The following is a 17,786-nucleotide window of genomic DNA, read 5'->3' on the forward strand; positions in this document are numbered from 1 at the left end:
TAATGGGCAAAGGGATCGAACCCTATGCAAGACCCACGGACGCCCAAAGGTTCATATAGGCAAGACAGGAGGACAAAGGAACTATGAAAGAAAAGCAAGCAAAGGCATCTTCGGAGTTACGAGAGGCAGACGACCGATTCATCCTGCATTACAGTATTATGGTGTCGTTGCCTCCACCTCCGCAGGCGAAGAAATGGAAGAAGAATAAACCAACGAACGCTGCAAGCCTGCAAGATAGGGAATTCAGAAATAGTAAAGGGGTTGCGGAGGAAGAGTATAGGGTGGGTGGATGGCAACGACGCCGATGCAGACACGCAACAGAAGCTCGTCGACGGCGGAACGCGGGCGCATCAAAGAGGAAGGAACGTCGGCCATCAAGGGACAAGAAAGGGCGGCGCAGAGGAATTGTTCAGCTGGATAAGAGGGATAGCGCTCGAACGTGTATGACGTGGGCTGCAACACCCAACTGGAAAGAAGTGGGCCATAGTTGGCCCGATTAAGGAGAGAAAACCTAGGTCTGTCTGCGGAGAAGCGGCCCGCGAGACGGCATTGTGAGGCGCGCAGGCAACCTGGGATGACCAGAATCGATCTGGACCACAGGTTCAAGGATCCAACGGTTGAGACGGTCAAATCACTATGGAGGCTCCTAGCTAGCCGCGTTATACTATTTTTCAATAAGATTAACTCGGCGCTCATTGATTTGCATTCCAAATAGCAACAAGTATGTTTTTATTCTTCCCGCAATCACATACCCCAGACCCGCTACCAAATCATCCAACATTGATATGCAAGTTTCCTTAGCATCACAGAAATCATGAAAAGCCTTTTCTCCATTCAGATATGACCTATTTCCTTCAGCACCAAAGAAAAATCCGATGAAAAACTAAAGTTTTGAAACATTCAACTAAACCCTACTATGCAGAGTAGACCCTAGGCGAACGAGCTTGGATTAGCCATGATTTGTAATAAAAACCAGTACTAAAATAGTCGAAACACTCGCAATTGAGTTGCAAGTGGACCAAATCTACGGAGTTTGCCCGTCCTGCAGGAGGGGCCGTGCTCCGGCCATCGTATGCCCAATGCATGAATTGAAACCGGCGACGAGAATGTCATTGCCATCCGTGCTATATCGCCCGCGCGAGAGACTCTCCGGTCACGCCACAACGACGATTATGTCACACCACTGCGCGACGTCGTCTTCCTTAAGTACGACGAAGGGGCATTTCGGTTGATAAAGGGCAATGAATGAATTTGCATTGTCACGACGGCCATATTGCAAAGTCGCAGCGTTGTCCGAAGTTGTGGGGCACGGGTTCATTACGTAGAAAGCGAGGGTTTTCCGCAAAACGGTCAGTCGCTCTCGCGAGAGGGTGTTCGTGTCGGCAGAGCGTACTCATGACCGACCTTAGATATTACATATTCGTATATATAAGTATTGTATTGTAGTGTTTTTCAAGTTCGATGATGATTTTGTTACTCACCGACAAGTTAAAGGATGATTGATGTAATTTTGAAAAGAGCCTAATCGGCTATAGGCCATTTTCATCAAAAGCATAAAAAATGTCTGTTATCGTTGTGAGAGTATACGATAGAAGGTGGTTTGTCTTAGCGTGGCTGCCTGAAATTGCAAAGAAAAATTTGTCAGGAAGGAAAACGAGAGCCAAATCAGTACTCCTCTTCCTTATTTCCACGTTTCTTCTTTTCTCGCTCCTCCACGCCTCTTCTCCCCCTCCTCGCACCCACCGCCCCGAGATCTCCCCTTTGCCTCCCCCTCTCCGGCAATGGCCTCCCCCGGACCAGCCCCCACCGGCGAGCTCCTCCGCATCGACCCCATCGAGCTCCGCTTCCCCTGTACGCCCCCTTATCCCCCTCCCCCTATCTTTCCTCTCTGCGAAGAAGATCTCCTTTTTTGCTCTCTTCTTTCACCGTGGATCGATTGGTCTGTGATTCTCGTCTGTTGTTTTTGTTGAGCAGTTGAGTTGAAGAAGCAGATCTCCTGCTCGATGCAGCTGTCGAATCTCAGCGACGACTACATCGCCTTCAAGGTCCGTTGGTCCTTTCCAGAAACTCTGGCTGATCTTTTTGTTCCGTACAGATCGTCCTGGAACCCTAGAACAGGAGCAGTTCCATGTGCGCTTTGATGCGTTGTACGTTTCGGTTTGGCATATCATCTATCTGCATGTCACAGCTGTTATTCGCGATTTTTTGTTTCCGTGAATCGTGTCTTTGGATTTGACCTGATCAGTGATCTCGAAAATTGTCTCTTATGATATGATGCCTAAGAATCAAATATAGTTTAGAGCTATTCTCTCTCAAACATAATCGCCGGTCATTCTTATGGTTTTTAAGTTGTTCAAGTCTGTATGTTGTTTGATTGTCTATACCTTGAATTTGATGGCATGCACCTTGGAGTTGGTTATGTTGTTGGCATATAGTGCCAACTACTATATCCTAATCATCGTCTGTATGGGTTGTTTAATTGTTGTCAAAATACAGCCCTCGGTGTGACTGTGGTATAGGTTTAGGACAGTACTACCGTGCGACACACTGTGCACCAAACACATCACCGTGGTATCATCCTGACTTGAATCATGACGCGTGATGTGTGTATGGCAGCCGAGTGATTGCACGGTTCAGAGCTGTTCGCGCTATGAGGCACGCATGCGGACGTTCGCGCACAACCGATTCCGTAGGTTTATTATTCTTGATTACTTTTGTGTACCTATGTTTTAGTTAATTGTTTTCCTTGCCATTCGATCGTTAGAGGTGAAACCTTCCAGTGTATAACTGCATAATGACACTGAAATCGTTAGAACGGTTTGCAGTGGAATCACTTCAATCTAAGCTTGCAAGAAATCATGAACTCAAAGGGGCTGTATTGTGTTGTTTTATATTTCCTGTTCTCTTCATTGTCTCAGGTGAAAACTACAAGCCCAAAGAAATACTCTGTGCGGCCCAACACAGGGGTTGTCTTGCCACGATCTACATGCGATGTTGTTGGTTTGTGATCTTCAGATTTCCTCCCCCATTGTTCTTGATGTGATCAAGTTATTTTCTTTTTTGGTGATAATTGTGCATATATATATATATATATATTATTGCAGTGACAATGCAAGCACAGCGAGAAGTACCATCTGACATGCAGTGCAAAGATAAGTTCCTAGTCCAGAGCGTTGTCGCACCCTCTGGCATAAATGTGAAGGATGTTACAGGAGAGATGGTAATGCTTCCCTCTTAATATGTTTCTTAAGGAATCAAATGAGGCATTACGTATATGAGAATTAAGGCATTAGTTGATCGATTAACTTAGGAGCCGGAAAATCCTTGTTTCAGTTGTATCCTTTTTCTCCGTTGACTTTGGTGGTACACCTGTATTGATTGATTGGTCGTGTTGTTGAATGGCTTGCAGTTTATGAAGGAATCTGGAAATAAGATTGAAGAGATGAAATTACGTGTCACCTATGTTGCACCTCCACAGCCACCATCTCCAGTTCCTGAAGAATCCGAGGAAGGCTCCCCATCTAGGGTTGAATCAGAAAATGGAGATGGTCCTGCTGGGGGATTCACCAGGGTGAGTTGTCATGATTGTTGACCTTGCACCCACATGTTTAGCACCCCCCCCCCACCCCCTGTTGAGGGATAATTACTTGATTCTGTATTCATTGCAGGCACTGCGAGAACGCATTGAGCCCCAAGAAAAATCTTTAGAGGTCAGTGTTATTCCAGTGTGTGATCCAATAATAAGTTCATCAATGATTTGTTGGCTCATAATTATGTTAGTTTCCTGAAATGGTTGTGGCCTTACACATTATGTTACATTTGATTACTGGTATCTTGTATCACGGCAAGTTTCATGCGATTTTATAGACCCAAAGTGGTCGGACCCTTCCCTGGACCCTGCGCAAGCGGGAGCTACATGCACCAGGTTGCCCTTTTTTGTGATTTAGCTCTCCCCTCATCCTTTATTCCTACATAGGTGCAACCCACCACCTAATTTTCCTCTCCATGCAGCCATGCCACATCAACAAGTCATGCATGTGGTCATAAGTTACTTTTTTTTGTATTAATCTATCCACGAAAAACTTGGCACCTCATCAAGTCACGCACGTCTTTTCTTTTGTGGGGAATCAAGCCATGCATGCCAGTCATAAGTTCGATCCAGAAGTTTCTCTTTTTATGCATCATTTTGTCACATACTTTGTGTGTTTTATTGTTTTTATAAAATGTAAACCTAGATTGTTTTTACATTTGCTTTTGCATTAGTTTTAGTTGTTTCTGTAGCACCTAAGTTATGCATTTGTTTTAACAAGGTTCCTGCAGAAACGCGCGGGGTATCATCTAGTTTCTTTAATAATGGCTATGGGTTTAGTATGTCGTAATATGAAATATCTTACATTCTCAAATTTGTTTTGCAGGCTGGAGCTTTGATCTCCAAGTTGACCGAAGAAAAGAATTCTGCAATTCAACAGAACCATAAAATTAGACAGGAACTTGTGAGTGCAGTATTGCATGCTATCTTTCTAGATATAGTACTGTGGCTTCATAGTGGAACCTTTATCTGAAGTTTTGGAACTTATCTAATACTAAGCACCTACTAGATGCCACCATCTATGATCATCTGAAATTTAAGAATCTAAATTCAATTGGTGCTAAGAGGAACTTAAAAGCATAAAGCTGCTGTGAATGCTTTAGTTTTCTTCTTCTCCCTATCATTTTCTGTTTTGAAAATTTTCACCCTTCTTGTTTCCTTGTGATGTATTGGGCATTTTTACTTGAGGACCAAACCAACAGAGTTATTACATTAAAGTAGTAATATGGAACTATCTTGAAGCTCAAAAGGCACCTAACTGTCGCTTTCTGCATTAGGAATAACAATAGCAATGGATGTACCTGTTTATTCTCAAATTGATGAAAATGAAAGCTCCATAGTTGAAACTGTAAATAAATGAAACATGCCTGGTGACTTCTGACTTGTCACAAGACTGGCTGTTGATCCCAAGCTAGTCAACACTGAATTGTTTTAAGTTGCTGTTCCCATGCCAAAGAACTTCTACAAGACATTTTTCCAAAAGAACACTACTGGCCTGTTTGGTTCCCAGCCTAAGGTTGCCATGCCTAACCTTAGTCATGCCACAACATCTTAGGCTTGTGTTTGGTTCATTGCCACACTTGTGGCTTGCCACACTTTTCTAGTGATATGGTCCACATGTCAGACTCAATTTTTTGCCAAATCTTGCCACACTTGTGGTGGCCATTTTGTTAGCCACACTTTTTGTGGCAGCTACATTTTGCCTAAGGTTAGTTATGGCAAAGTTAGTCATGAACCAAACAGGTTATACATCCAGAGCAATCTGCATATATATGCTGTTTGTTTTTTGCTACCTCAGCTCGATACTAGTCATGCTGGAGAATCTTCAGCTCCAACATAACATTTCAAAGATTTCCTTTCCAATTTATGTATTCTGAAGATTAAAACGTCAATTGCTTGGGTTTTTCTCTACTGCTGAGTAATTTTTGGTTTCTGTATTTCAACCTGAAACCGGGCTCTGTCTTCGATATTTTGATTAAAATCTTCACTATACAAATTCATAAATGAGGTATTTACAGTCCTTGATGTACAGAGGGAGCCAGAATAGTTTCCACTATAAGCCACCCAAATAACCACTTGCCCAACTTCCACACTTCTGGAACCTCAGTAGTACTTCTAGCAAACCACCCTTGATGTCAGTGTAAGAAACCACTATAAGTGCATTGCTACTGAACTACTCAAATCCTTGTTAGGAAAGGTGAACTGAAATAATGAAATTGCATACTCCCACAATCTAGGGCGCGCTTGATTTTGCACGGTCTTTAATGCGCAACTTTGACAACTTGATATATAATAAAGTGTATGGATTGGGCATGTATAAATAGTATCGTTGTATTTGTGTTGCAAAATAGTTTCATTTCATGCATCTTTATACCAATTCTGTAGACATACTATAAGTGAAAATCATAGTCGAAACTGTGTCGAAGACCAAAAAAAGTCAAACTGAGAGATGCAGGAGTTTTAAGGATCATTTAGAAGTGGATAGGAACTTCTGAGCTCATGTCTAACATCTTGGTTGTAAGAAATAGGTTCGTTCAATGAAATGGTCATTTGTTTGTGTCGTTTTAGATTATTGCATGCTAATATGAACAATCCTTTTAAGAACTTGAGCATGGCAAATAAAAGAAATAGTGGTGCATCGATGAAGCCAATAGACAGCTAGATGAACCTCATGTCGCTAGGCAATATAATTGTATATATAGTGATGCCTACCTAAAATATAGACTCTGCATACTATTCTTCTATCTAGTACTAAAGCTAATAGAAGAAGAGAGATATTTGTCTGAAACAATTTATATTTACTACTTTTCTGTCACGAATCTGTGATTCACTTTTATCATGTTTTTCTGTTTATCACAGGATATGATGAGACGGGAAGTCAGCAAGAGGCGCGGTGGAGGGTTTTCCTTTGTAATTGTCATAATTGTAGCTTTGATCGGGATCTTCCTGGGCTACATGATGAAGTCATAATTCTTTTCATCCGTATCACTTGACCGTATCGAAGGGAACTGGACTTGCTAGTCATGTTTGGGAACTTGAAAAGATCATTCGAGATCAAATGTCTTCAAGTTCTCCTTTATGTTTTGTCAATATAGGAGTACATGTGTGAGAAATATTGAGCTAGTTTAAGCTTCTTTTGTTGTTAATTTCATTGGTGAGTTGTGCGCTATAATGACGCTGTAACTTGGAAAATGCATCAATTGCTTTTGTTCACAGTTAGACCTGTACTGTGAAATTGCCAGTCCATAGTTGAATGTGTGTGCCATTTGGAAAGGTAAATCTGATTTGTGTTGCAGTAATTTGCTATTCTAGTTTGTGGAAGAACTGGATTTTCCCCTCTTTATACTCTGTTTGGAATATATGGTGCATTTTGACATGTTCAAGTTTTCATCAATGATTAATAAAAAGATGCCATATTTCTTAACCAAGCAGGTATGCGGGAGGAAGCGCCAAACCTGTTTTCATTTGTCTACATGTTTATGAGCTCGCACAAATCTATAGAAGAGTATATCAATGTCTACAACACCAAATTATTTTCATTTGAAATATCATAAAATACATTTTTCATATCCTTCTTTTGAACACTTCATATCTATATTTAGTGTTGTCGATATTTGCATATTTTTCTATAGACTTGGTCTAGCTTAGGATGACTGTCTATTTCACAGTCGATTGAAAAACAATTCAGTTTCATTCGAATTTTCCAGCCAATGAAAATTTAACAGGTGTATTTTTTGTCCCTTGTATGTATGTGCTTAAACTGTCCTGAGTCAAGAGTTGGTATGGATGCGGGTTGGACTGGACCCATTTGCACTCATGACAAGCACGTGGTAAACTTTGAAATTACAGTAAGAAAACCTTGGAATTACAGTAATAAAACCTAGGAATTATAGTAGCACCTGTCAACTACAGATTATACAGAAACAACTGAACCAAAATACACACTGCCTATCATACAGATGACTACACACTGAAGCAACATACACACGGCCCTATCCATAGTTCAACATCTCACCGATGCAAAAAGGCCTTCTTCTCCTCATTGTTGTTTCGCAGTCTGAAAAAAGGATCAAACAAGAAAATAGACCAATCATGAAGATATACAACAAAAAGAGAAGCAATTCACACTGACCCAAAAAGCTGAGAATACATATTACAACATACAGTTAATGATGCAGACGAGTACAGTAATTAAGCAACTTTCAGCCAAAAGTAGAACTGAAAAAAGGAATTCATGAGCCTCTTTACTGTAAATTTAAAGTATAAAGATAGAAGTTCTTTATCAACAAAGAAATCAGTAACTAGAATTTATGCATGCCGTTGAACTCACTGAAAAGCATATCATTGGCATACTTTATCCTTAAGTTGGGAATGACAGGGCGAGAAGTGCATGGATGAACCCGGATACATATGAACCCACTTTGAAAAACACATTTCTAAATTCTAAAAGAATCTGGAAAAAAAATTGCACGGGTACGTCTCCATGTTCTATGTGCGTGCATAAAGTTTCACAGAAAAATAACTTTTTTCGTGGCCTGCGCAAAAAGACAAAAAATTATGTCGTGAAACACTATTTAGAAGCACTGAAATTTGTCTTTTTTGCAGAGGCAAAACAAAAAGACATTTTTTCATAAAACTTTGTGCCGCGTACACACATTTGCGAACATGTATGCGTGATATTTTCTTTTGATTTTTTGACATTTTAAAACGTGCTTAAAATGCATTTTATGAGAAGTGGGTGCATATGCCCATGGGTTCAGATGGTGCCCTCTCAGGACAAGGGCTGGAAAAATGGTTATCAACTAGAGTCCTTGTGGTCCTCACTTCGATAAACATGAATAAAGGAAGAAAAACAAAAATACCAACAATGTAAATAAGGAAAATCAGGTCAGCCATAGTAAAAAACAAATTACCTATTGGTCTGGTTGGGAACAGCTAGGAAGACATCATCAATTTTATCAAAATCAATTCATTTCCTCAACATGGGAGTAATAAAAGTATCCCAAAATCCTATGAAGTTTGTAATCTGTTCAAATAAAAGAAAACACAAGAGATAAATCTTAAAAGATAACAACACAGTGCTTTCAAAAAGGAAACTAATTTATAAACAAATTGATTAAAACAATGTACTATGGATCGTGAATCTGCAAGTGAAATTCAGAATGCTCATTAAAAGCCAGATCAAGGAAAGCTAAGGCTCTTTCCTTAAAACAAACCATGAAAGAAAACCAATGCTTTCGAATGGTTATAGGGAAGCACAGCTGCAACGTGGAAGAATAATATGAAGAAAAATGTATATAGAGGAAATAAAAAATAAATGCACCTAGGAAGTACAGCTGTAAATGTATCGTCATTACCAAGCCAGATCAAGAGAGATTTGAGGGAGATGCTTGCAGAGAGGGAAGGAGGGACAACCGCAACAAGAAATTTGGGGAGAACTATAGAAGATCATACAAGAGACGATCCACAGATCAGAAATCTTTCAATTCCAACTTCTTTTCTCATGCCTAGTGAATTTCTTTGAGATCGAAGGACCTGTAAAATCACAAGGCAGAAAAGCACAGATCATAAATCCTTTCTATTCCACATAGTGTATCACACAGAGCACTGTAGTTAAAATTAAAGAAACTGGTCAATTTTGTTTCGAAAGCACGATGGCAAAGAATTTAAATTTACAGTAGCAAAAATACTGAAATTACTATTATCAAGTTGCTGAAAATAGTAGGCAAGCAGAATTTCCTGTGCACAGCGAAGTTTCTGACACAAAGGTAGATTCAGTATATTTTGAGTGTGTGATTAGATGCAACATTATTCAACAAAGACAGTGTGATTTAAAGTCTAATTACCAATGTAATTATACTGAAATTATACTGAATGTAAATACAGTAAATATCCCAGTATAATTATTGTAAATATTGCACTGTGATTACCCCTGGAAATTACACCATAACAACACTGTAAAATATAGTTAAATTGCACAGTAATTACAGTAAAATGGCACTATGATTTACATTGTAATTATCCTGAAAAATACACTGCCGTTACTCTGAAATTCCACTGTAAGAACACTATAATTACAATGTAATTTCAGAGGAAATTACACTGTAATTAAAATGGAATTACAGTCATGAAGCTGCTGTAAACTTAGATGCAACACTACCTAAAACATAGAAAAAGAAAAGAAAAGGGTATACAATGGATGCAAATACTACCCAACTAAGACAAACCACGCAGAAAAAGGTTCTAAAATGCTTGAAGACACAACATAGACAAACCCAACTAAGACAAACCACGCAGAAAAAGGTTCTAAAATACTTGAAGATACAACATAGACAAACCGCAAAAATTACTTTAATTGAATTGAAAATTTCATTGTGATCTAGTGTAACTAAACTGAAAATAGCACTGCAATTGCAGTGATTGTAAACTAAAATCACAGAAGTTACAGTAGACATTGCACTGTGATTACCTCTGGAAATTACACTGTAATCACAGTGCCACTTGCCTATATATTTCAGAGGAAATTACACTGTAATTAAAATGAAACTACAGTAACGAATTTGATGCGATTGCTACCTAATAACGCAGGCCACTACATCTAACAAAAAAAAGATAGCGGAATCAGACGTCCAGACGAACAGATAAGAAAGTCGACAGGGGAATCGGATGCACCGCTACATCCATGCATCTACCACTGCAAGTGCAACAAAATCGCAAGCCAAATCCACATCTACGAATGCACATACACATACATCTACATCAAACAACAGGATAATCAAATCAAACAACTAGATCTAGAAGAAATACAACGGGGAAAGGGACAACAACCGAAGCGAGGAGGCACGGGAGCAGAAATCAACCTGAAGAAAGAAGAGGGGGAGCCGATCAGAATCGCCATGGACGATGAGGCAATCGCCAAGAGGTGCCTCCTTCGCTCCGCTGCTTTAAGAGCATCTCCCCAACAGGCTCCCCAGTGCTAGCGCCGGTGGCGAAAAATCGGCCCAGTCACGCCCCAGATGGTTGTTTATCGCCGGTTTGGGCCGAAATAACAACCAGCAAACCCAAGCCGAAACCAGCGCACCGGGGGGCGCCGGGGGCACCGGCTGAAGCGAAAAGGTGCGTGGGACCGCGCTGTCGGCAACAAACAGGCATATTCCCGCCTCCCCCCTCCCTTTTCCGTCCATTTCCCCCATGCTCCCCCCTTCTCCCCCGCCGCTCCCGTCATTCTCCCGCTGCTCCCGCCATTCTCCCCATCAAATCCGGCCGCCATGCCGCCAAAGAAGTATGCACCCCCTCGCCTAGCCACCGATACCACCCAACCGAAACAGAGGAAGCCGAGGGCGCCGATGGCAAGGCTACCGGGCTTGTCGAACGCCGAGTGGAAGGCAGACGTTGAACGACGGGAGGCGGTCACCACCGATCGGCGGAACAGGCTCATCACCAAGAGGGCCAGGGACGCGGCAGCTGCGGCGGAGCAGGGAGAGACGTCTCGCGTGGGGATGATGAACCTTCCGTCAGGCCACTGCCCACAAGCCGCGTGGGGGAGCCAGCTAAGCGTCGCGTCGCCGGCCAACTTCTCGCCGCCAGTATGGGGGTACGTGCCCTCGCCTGGCTACTCCGACGATGACGCACATGGCGGCTTCAACCCCAACATCACCTTCCCGCGCGCGCCGCCGCGTGCCTCCCCCTCCGGCTTCAACCCCGACCCGCGCACACCCTCCCCCGCGTTCACCGCCGGCCTCAACACCCAGTACAGCTACTCGCCGCCGGCGTACTCAGGCTCGCCCACGCCGCCTCTGCACCGTGGCGCCCTACCCTTCGCACACGGTTCAGCGCCACAGTTCAGCAACACCGACGCCGACATGGACGAGATCATCACGAGCTGCCCGGTCGCCGTCGCTTCGTGCCCCGGGTTCCGCGCGCAAGACGAAACGATGGACACCGCCGTCGACATGGACGATGAGCTCGACGACGCCGAGGATGAGGTGGAGGAAGAACCGGTGGAGGCGGAGCCGAAGCCCGCGACGAAAGGGAGAAAGAAGCGGGCAGCCAAGGCCAGGCCGGGCGAGCCTCGTGTCAAGTGGACATCCAAGGAAGACGAGTGCCTCGCCGAAGCGTGGAAGACCGTCAGCATCGACCCAATCACCGGCTCGAATCAGTACGCCGACACGTACTGGAGAGTACTGGAGAAGGATCAAGACGGCGTTCGACGAGTGCAAGTTGGTCGACCCCGACTTCGCCACCATCCACATGGATCGCGGCGAGAAGGCCATGGCGAACCATTGGGAGACCATCCAGGCGGCCTGCAACAAGTGGCACGGGATCCTTGAGGAGGCCGTGGCTCGCCCGGAAAGCGGCGCCAACGTCGAGGGTCGGGTATGGCCAGTCGCCGGCTCATCAGTTCTTTCGTCGTGTTCTTCGCCGACAGTTGTTCTTCGGTTGTGCAGATGGTTCAGATGTTCAACATGTTTCGCCAAGACAACAGCGACCAAGAGTTCAAGTTCCTTCACGTGTTCTCCAGGATCGAGTCGTGCGAGAAGTGAAGGGAGTGCCAGCTCGCTCTCGCCAAGGCCAAGGAGACCTACAAGCCGGACGCGCCTGCCCCGATGGCGGTAGAAGGGTGCCCTGATGGCAACAAAAGAGCCAAGGCGGCGAGGGACGTGGCACCAGCTGTCGAATGACTGCAATCATCGATTGAGCAGTGCATCGCCGACGCCAAGAACAACGCCGCCAAGAGGGAGGAGAAATCCGACGCGAGGTGGTCGGCGTTGATGACGAAGCATGACGTCAAGCTCGACCTTCTCAGGACCAATGTCACCTCGAAGAAGAGGAACACCGACCTGACGTTCTTGATGGCGGCAGACATGTCGACGATGGACGAGCAGGTGAAGGCATGGTACCTGGCAGAGCGCTGCCTCATCTTGAACAAGATGCCCGGACCCCGGACCGGCGGCCACCACCACCCCTACGCCCACGCCGACGCCTAGCTCGAGAACTGAAGCCACACCGATGCCCAGCCCGAGAACTAAAGCCACGCCAACGCCGAGCCTGAGCACTGAAGCCACGCCCACGGCGACACCAACCCCGACCAGTCCCACGTTTGATGCATTCCATGTCTATGATTCCTTCCTGGTCGCCGAACTTTTGGGTATGTTTTGATCACCGACCTGTGGCATGATGATCGCCGACTTGTGGCATGATGATCGCCGAATCTGTGTTTTTTGGCAGCGGGAAAGACAAGTTCGAATTTTTGGGCGTCCGGGGGCCAAAACCTAGGGGCGCGGCTGGAAACTCGATCACCCCCAGGGCGAAAAAACCGTCAGCACAAACGCAAAAAGGCATTTGCCGGGTGCGCTGGGTGCCAAACAAAAAAAACGTCCGAAAAGCCAGCTCCCAGTGCCGATCTTGGCATGAGATCGAACGGCCAAAAAATTGAATGAAGGCCAATTGTAAATCAGTTGACTGAACCGAAGATATAACAATGAAACATCAAAAGGATATATGTATATGTAGGTTCCTTTCCTACTAGTATATAAAGAATATACTAATATAGCAGTGTATATCAGATCACTCCAAAAGTTAGGTGTGTAAACCACAAGTTATCTTCTAATAACGAAACTGAAAGCATATGAACAAATAATCAGTACACCATTTATTTTCTTGGACCAACACTTCCCTGGGATCTCAATTCCAAATTTTATCAACTCGACGTATTTACAAGTACAAAAGGGGATCAAGATGGCCAGCAGATAGAATCAGATCTCATCTTGTAGAGGGAGATTTCCTTATATCTACACTAAACAGCAATCACATGCGTCCAAGCTTAAATATGCAGTGATACAAGCAAACACAGGCCCAAACTTATTGCCCAATTCGTATTTACAAGGCACTAGAGAAAAGAAATTATATGTGGGCTCAGAAACTTTTGCTGTTTTCACCTCCATCTTGTCTAAATAAAAAATCTGGACATAACTTTTCTACCCTCTGCTAGTCATTCCTGGAGTTTGTACGGAGCAAGTCACTCGGAAACCCCATCCTTCAGCTTATTTCAGACTCGTACTGATGTCGACCAAGAAGGTGATGGAACTACAAAAATTGTTTCCAATGCATAATACCACATCGTGAGCGCGAGCAGACCATACTTACAATCTTATACTTGATCTGAGCAGGTAGTTTGTGCATTGGCGACAACCTTGCTCACATTGGAAGACAGCTTTCCTCTTAGCTCAGCACAGACAAGATGTGTCAAGAGGAGCCCAGCAAGAAGTGCTGCTGCCATCAACATCGTGAACACGGCACTCCAGCTCTCTGTTGAGATGTATCCTGTGAGCAATGGCCCGATTGCGGCACCAACCGACCCGGTCCCATCGATGATTGCTGTCACAGTGGCCAGTGCCCGAGAATTACCATTCAATGAGCTGTGAGTGCCAAGGTCAGCTGACACTGCAGTTGTGATCAGGGCATAAGGACCATTGACAAACATGCCAGTGATGAACATGAGGCAAATGTTCGACATCATCGACATGCTTCCATATGTTCTGTACAAGAAAAGGGCAGGTATGGCACAGTACATGAAGCTCGCGGCCGTGATAGCTCGTGCATTTAAGCGATCAGAGATATGACCGGCAAGGACTCCTCCCAACACACCTCCAACATCGAAGACTGTTGACAAGCTGCCAGCCATCGCATCAGAGAGGTACTCGTTGCCAATAGCTGAAACAAGCAAAGGTCTATCAGGAATGAACAGTTTAAAGCATGGTTCAGGTTATAACAGAAAAAAAAATACAGACATCCGAGTCGCTACCGAAGCACCAAAGGAAACAATGTTATACAGATTTGAAAGATGAATAAGAAGACTTACGTGTATGGCTGATGTAAAAAGGTAGCCAGTACAGGAAGGTGTATGCAACCAGCTTGGAGAAGAAGAGGCAGAGAGCAAACGGTGCAACTCCAGGAATCCTCCATGCCTCCAGGAATCCTATTGCCTTATGTTTCACTTCTTGGCCTGGTTCCAAAAGGGGCTCCTTCGCAGTATCCTTGTCTGAGTTTACCTCCCCATCATCAATATCTATCTCCATTACATCAGGACTAACCGGCAAGAAAAAGAACACCACCAACCCAGCAAGAGCCATGATGATGCTGGGGATGGCAAATGACCACCCCCATCCAAATTTCAGCAGAGATGCAGCAAGCAGCGAACCGGATATGTTTCCAATAGAAGTATGTGCGTTCCATATACCCATAATCAATCCCCTCTTGCTCTTCCCAAACCAGTTACCAACAACTGCAACGACTGAAGGCCATCCAGATGATTGAAATAAGCCAGCAATCATCTGAAAGACCAGAAAGTAGTAGAAGTTGTGAATATTTAGCCAATATCCAGCACCAAAGAGCGCAGTGAATATGGCAGTGCTAATCATGCCAATTGTTAGAACAATCCTCAAGTCCATGCGGTCACCAAGATGCCCGGCGAAGAACATCCCAAGAGAATACACCGCAAGGAATGCGACATCTATCTCACCAAGCAAAGTGGAACCATCAGCGGTGTTAAATGGAGACCAACCAATGTTGAGACTGTTGCGTGTGTGCAATCGTCCCCAGGCAGACCCCACTTTGGTCTGGGGATCAAGCTCACTCTTGACAATGCTTGTTATCTTCCGAGTCATATGGAAGCAAGTGTATGCCAAGAATGTAAGGACCAAGACGAACGTCTGGTAATTTCTTAGAGCCTTGGCACCTTTGAATAACCGGAGGCCAGGAGGTTTCCTACTCGTCGTCTCATGAGACTTGGCCATGAGAACTCTCGACTGTTGGTAACTGCAGCTACTGCCAGAGGCCAAGCAGATGTACACCTCCTGATAAAAGAATGATCACCACCTGAAAGCATCAAAGAGGATGTAAGACAAATGGGTAAAAGGAGCGATTCTATGTTACAATTGATAATTGAAGTTATACATCTCTTAGTGGTTAGTAACATCCATAAGCAATCGTGCTTTAAAAAACTAGAAATCACTGATCCAAACGCATCTTCGTAGAATTTTGGTTACCATGCAAATATGGGGGAAATGGATGCACCCAATAATTCAACACATTTTATAAAACTTTAAACTCCGTTAATCCCAACACAACTTTGTGCTATTTGGTTAACACGCAAACATGGTAAAAATTCACACATCTAATGATCCCGAAGCAATTTGGGAAACAAATTGATCAATATGTTGGCTAGCCCAGTTCAATGATCGCAAGTGCAAGTCATCCACTAGATCACCAAAAGCGGAAACCCATCTTGCTCTTGTTCTGCACAATATGATCACGTCATCTGTGACCTAGATCATGGAGAGCACATGGGTACAAAGGACTGACGATACACTATTCTTATCTCCAACACCACAAATCAGAATTCACCCCTATTATTGAGTGCAAATGCGTTCCTTAGCAATCAACCGACTTAGACGTGACTCTAAGGTATCAATTATCTACCATACTATTAATCGGGGCAGGTAAAAAGATCCCCAAGTGGATGTAGGGGGAGCAAGGCTGATCTGACCTGAATATCCCCGGATAAAATTTCAGGGTCTCCATCACAGGAACTAAACTTAGTACAGTATTGGATATTCGAAATCCAAAATATTACTTACTGTTTAAATGCTCTATCCACGGCTACCGAGCAGTACCACCAGCGGAACAAGCACCTAATTCAGGAAATAACGGGAGAGATTATCGTCAGTGGCGGAGCTAGACGAAAGTCTCCCTAAAAAAAATTCTTCAGAAATTGAGCCAAGGCTGGGGGGGCAGCAGCCCCCCCTGGCCCCAACATAGCTCCGCCACTGATTATCGTCTCTCTCTCTCCCCCCATGAATCCTGAAGGGACTAAAAATCCTTCCCATCTCCCTGCCCTGGGTCCAACCCAAACCTCCCCCAAACCCATCACCCTCCGCGCCAAAACCGACGATCCAAAGAAGCAAAGGGAACAAAGCTTACGGATTGGGCGTGCAGAATCAGTAAGGAAGAAGGAGGAGGGAGATGAAGAAACCGGGATTCGGGGCGAGAACACACCTCCGCGGAGGCGGTGGAGTGCTCTGCCGATCTGCGACGAGCCGCGGCAGGTTGGATTGGGGGTTTAGTGTGAAAATGCGCACGCGCAGGCAGGAGAGGAGGAGATGGCTGGGGAAGGAAGGAAGGAGGTCGTTTCTTTCCGCTCTTGGCGTCTGTTTTTTCTCGAGAGTTTGGGTGGCTCGAGGAGTTCGGGCGAGGCTGGCTTGCATTTATTCTGATGGCAAGCCAAGCTTGCAGAGGTATTTACGGCGATGCCCTTGGACCATAATGCCCTTTCACTTTTATTTATTGTCTGGAGCAGACTGACGCCACAGGGTTCACAAGCACAAGCCGAAGTGGCAAACTGGCAATGGCAACCCTTTTATATGTCACGCTAAACGTCAACCACGAGACTGGTCATATATTGGGGAGGCTCTCAAGCCACATCAAACCCGTACTCCAAAGTGACAGCAACTCATACTCCACTACTACTACCTCTGCTTCACTTATACGGAGTATAAGGCATTTAAGCCCGCTCAGCTCTAAACAGTTTAAAACTAGCTGTCTAAACCGTTTTATAAAAACGAATGGAGGAAGTAGTTCTTAATAACAAATTTACCGTAATGTTATCTGATGGATGTTCGCCGTATCAAATCCTGGCAAAAGCCCCAGAGCTGTCAGAGTGGTAGTTTCTGCCTAGAACATCCCACAATTTAAACAAAATGCCATGACAGTTTTGAAAAAGCCATCCCCAGCCACAAAAATTGTCATCCTGGGGTCGCGCTTGCCATCATCCCCTAGAACGGTCGTCGATTGGGATCCCAAATTTAAGTGATAGCACAACCACGTCATGCAGTCATAAGAATTGGAACCACTTTAGCACAAGACAATCAACCATAAGGTGGCACGACCCATATCTCATGATTTGCTTCGCACGCTCCCTCAAAAAAAAAATCTACTTCGCACATTCCCTCAAATAAATAAAAACATCTGCTTCGCACGCAAACCCCAAGAAGAGGAGCTAGTCTTGCACTCCTTGTAAAAAATGTTCCGAGTTGGTCGATCGGCTTCGTTTTATGCAGTTGCTCGCGATAGTGACTCACTTTCCACATGGCCACACAGGCTACCCTCACCCGTGTGACGCCCTAAGGCCGGAGCTTCA

At 44.4% G+C, this 17,786-nt stretch overlaps 2 protein-coding genes, 1 long non-coding RNA gene and 1 pseudogene across 5 annotated transcripts; 2 read left to right on the plus strand and 2 right to left on the minus strand.

The window, feature by feature from the left end:
- Window positions 1–1,689: 1,689 nt before the first annotated feature.
- On the plus strand, window positions 1,690–6,836 carry LOC119329101 (vesicle-associated protein 1-2-like). The gene is made up of 8 exons (XM_037602103.1): window positions 1,690–1,851; window positions 1,975–2,045; window positions 2,919–3,000; window positions 3,105–3,220; window positions 3,410–3,571; window positions 3,669–3,710; window positions 4,416–4,493; window positions 6,449–6,836. The coding sequence occupies exons 1-8, from the start codon at window positions 1,782–1,784 to the stop codon at window positions 6,557–6,559; spliced, it is 732 nt and encodes a 243-aa protein (XP_037458000.1). The 5' UTR covers window positions 1,690–1,781; the 3' UTR covers window positions 6,560–6,836.
- A 584-nt stretch (window positions 6,837–7,420) lies between these two features.
- LOC119327948 lies at window positions 7,421–10,591 on the minus strand. The gene is made up of 4 exons (XR_005158767.1): window positions 10,450–10,591; window positions 8,947–9,124; window positions 8,503–8,615; window positions 7,421–7,646 (listed from the first exon to the last, which is right to left on the minus strand). It is a non-coding gene; the product is annotated as an uncharacterized LOC119327948 (long non-coding RNA).
- A 344-nt stretch (window positions 10,592–10,935) lies between these two features.
- LOC119333529 lies at window positions 10,936–13,652 on the plus strand (annotated as a pseudogene).
- Window positions 13,219–16,820, minus strand: LOC119328413 (putative glycerol-3-phosphate transporter 1). Of its 3 annotated transcripts, XM_037601402.1 has the most exons (4): window positions 16,646–16,820; window positions 16,228–16,281; window positions 14,451–15,466; window positions 13,219–14,302 (listed from the first exon to the last, which is right to left on the minus strand). In XM_037601402.1, exons 3-4 carry the CDS (start codon window positions 15,382–15,384, stop codon window positions 13,740–13,742), a joined length of 1,497 nt encoding a protein of 498 aa, XP_037457299.1. In that variant the 5' UTR covers window positions 15,385–15,466; window positions 16,228–16,281; window positions 16,646–16,820; the 3' UTR covers window positions 13,219–13,739. The 3 variants fall into 3 exon arrangements, with proteins under 3 accessions (XP_037457299.1, XP_037457298.1, XP_037457300.1); XM_037601401.1 differs by lacking the exon at window positions 16,228–16,281; XM_037601403.1 differs by lacking the exon at window positions 16,228–16,281 and having other exon boundaries at window positions 16,571–16,820.
- Window positions 16,821–17,786: the final 966 nt, after the last annotated feature.

Source organism: Triticum dicoccoides, chromosome 7A, assembly GCF_002162155.2.
Source record: "Triticum dicoccoides isolate Atlit2015 ecotype Zavitan chromosome 7A, WEW_v2.0, whole genome shotgun sequence".
In the NCBI taxonomy this organism is placed as follows: Eukaryota; Viridiplantae; Streptophyta; class Magnoliopsida; order Poales; family Poaceae; genus Triticum; species Triticum dicoccoides.